The following is a 2,185-nucleotide window of genomic DNA, read 5'->3' as shown; positions in this document are numbered from 1 at the left end:
ATATATATATATATATATATATATATATATATATATATATAGAGAGAGAGAGAGAGAGAGAGAGAGAGAGAGAAAGAAAGAAAGAAAGAAACTCGTACGATGGCTTAACTGGCTGAAATTTTGAAGCCACTGTCAATAATATCCTTGTTTAAGAAAAATAATTTGTATGTATTCTTGTTTAAGTCGGCAATGCATTCTTTTTTTTTAAGACGGCAGGATTTTTTAGCTTGAGAGGAATTTGGTAACTAATTTCAGTAGGTCGTTTGACTCACTGAGAATAGCAACTGTCCTCGTTAGATGGAAGTGATAATTTTATGCCATCCAAGTTAAACTATATTCTCTTTATTATCATGATCATAAAAATGTTGATCAACATCATTACCTTCGTCAGCACCTTCAGCTGCAGTATAACGTGTACCGTTATCTCAATTTTTATATCCGCTTATGCATTTTCGTTGAGAACAGATGTTGTCAGGGCATGTTTTGTAAGACCTGTCCTACGAAAACTTCAGCTGATACAACACTTTACTTGAAGTGAGATAAGACGAAACCCGATTTACTATCGGACGAAGAGATTGTCAAACGTTTGTTAGATTAATTTACAAAACAAGTTTCTTTATTATTTTATTTTATTTTTCTTTTAGTTTCGGCCAGACATATGGTCAACTCTCAGGGCTCTCTTCCCGTCACATATAAATGATTTTTCTTTCTAGTTTCTCATTGATATGTGCAACAATAAACAAGGTAAGAACAGCTTCAACAAATACTTTATAATGGCTCAATCTAATGCAAATATATTTGGCTGGTGCAAATGCATCATAGTCATTTGCAAGCATTTATTTGTATGGGGGTGGGGAATAGAATGCCCGTGTATTAGTTGTTTTTGTTGTTGTTGCTACTACTTCTGTAATTTTCTACCGCTTCATATGTATTGGGAGTAGATGTACAATGATAATTGATCATCTCCAGACTTCGTAACAACCACTACACCTGACCCTTGCTCCTCCAGCATGTCGACTCCCTAGAAATCCCCACCCTGCACATGATTTTATCCCTGCCGGCGTCGACTTACAACTGTTCGAGAGGAACGTTATCGGGGTCTCAGATGGCCTGCAAAAGAAACAGGCACAGCCCCTTCCTCTGAACCAGACCAAGAGAAGTAATTCTCTTGAAGAATCCAGATGACACCTTGCATGACAAAGCAGACCTTTTGAATTGCAGGGACAGTATATGCGGTCAATTTCCATGTGCTTTCCATCTATTCAATTTCATTCACAATACTTGAGTCGACTTGAGGTTAACGACTTTAACACAGCGTAGGTCTGTTATCACTATCGGGACTGACGACTCCTCAGTCACTAGTCTAACACCCTATTGATCCAGCCCGCCTCCGGCCAAGTTCATTGTTGACTGGGATTCTGAAAGTGGAAATGTTGAATATTATTTTCCAAAAACTCGACACGAAGTTCAGTTCGAAACTGCGGCTTGGGTTATTTTGTTAAAATGTTCTTGGTGAACCAAACAAACCATTCGATTCATCGATGAAGAGGTTTTCCTTTACTTCTCAGCTGATAATGATCTTTGTAATATTCCAGGCCTTTGTAATATCCCAAATGGGTGAAACGAATGACAGGAGGTGACTGCGCTCAGTTTTCTAACGCCTATATTGTGCTGTCTGAGATTATTTCAATTCCGACTTCAGAACATAATACCGCATGCTGAAAAAATAGACAGCTCTGATAAAGGATTAGCATAAGATATTTTCTAATAAATCATCCACGACGTGTAAAGTTGCTAGAATACTATGCATTGTTCTTAAAATGAATGATTAATATACAGCATTAAAAGAAACACATACTTTATTATACCATGAATTTACCTGCAATAATAACGTTCTAAAACGATGTTAACACTTGTAACCAAAGTTTCTGTTGCTATAATTTATCATACAGCTCTTAGAATTGTTACAGAAGTTCAAATGAAATTATTGTAGAGATTGTAGCCGTTAGTCTTCCATAACGAGCTGTAATTAATCTCTCTTTAGTAAAATTAATAATGCTTTAAGTGATAATGTGTATACCTGTATATGAACATAATGGTTTGTTTTCAAATACGAATATGTATTTATGTAATCATATATAAATATACATACATATATATATATATATATATATATATATATATA

General features: G+C 35.3%; 1 protein-coding gene across 1 annotated transcript in view; it reads left to right on the top strand.

Annotated features, from left to right (window-relative positions):
• Positions 1-681: 681 nt before the first annotated feature.
• Positions 682-2,185, top strand: part of LOC106875857 (chitotriosidase-1) — a 23,501-nt gene continuing 21,997 nt past the window's right edge. The window contains exon 1 of the mRNA XM_014924159.2: positions 682-744. Within this exon, the coding sequence (XP_014779645.1) occupies positions 697-744 (48 nt within the window). The 5' untranslated portion in view covers positions 682-696. The remainder of the gene's footprint in view (positions 745-2,185) is intronic.

This window comes from Octopus bimaculoides, chromosome 2 (assembly GCF_001194135.2).
Source record: "Octopus bimaculoides isolate UCB-OBI-ISO-001 chromosome 2, ASM119413v2, whole genome shotgun sequence".
In the NCBI taxonomy this organism is placed as follows: Eukaryota; Metazoa; Mollusca; class Cephalopoda; order Octopoda; family Octopodidae; genus Octopus; species Octopus bimaculoides.
This window is presented reverse-complemented; position numbering and strand designations above follow the sequence as displayed.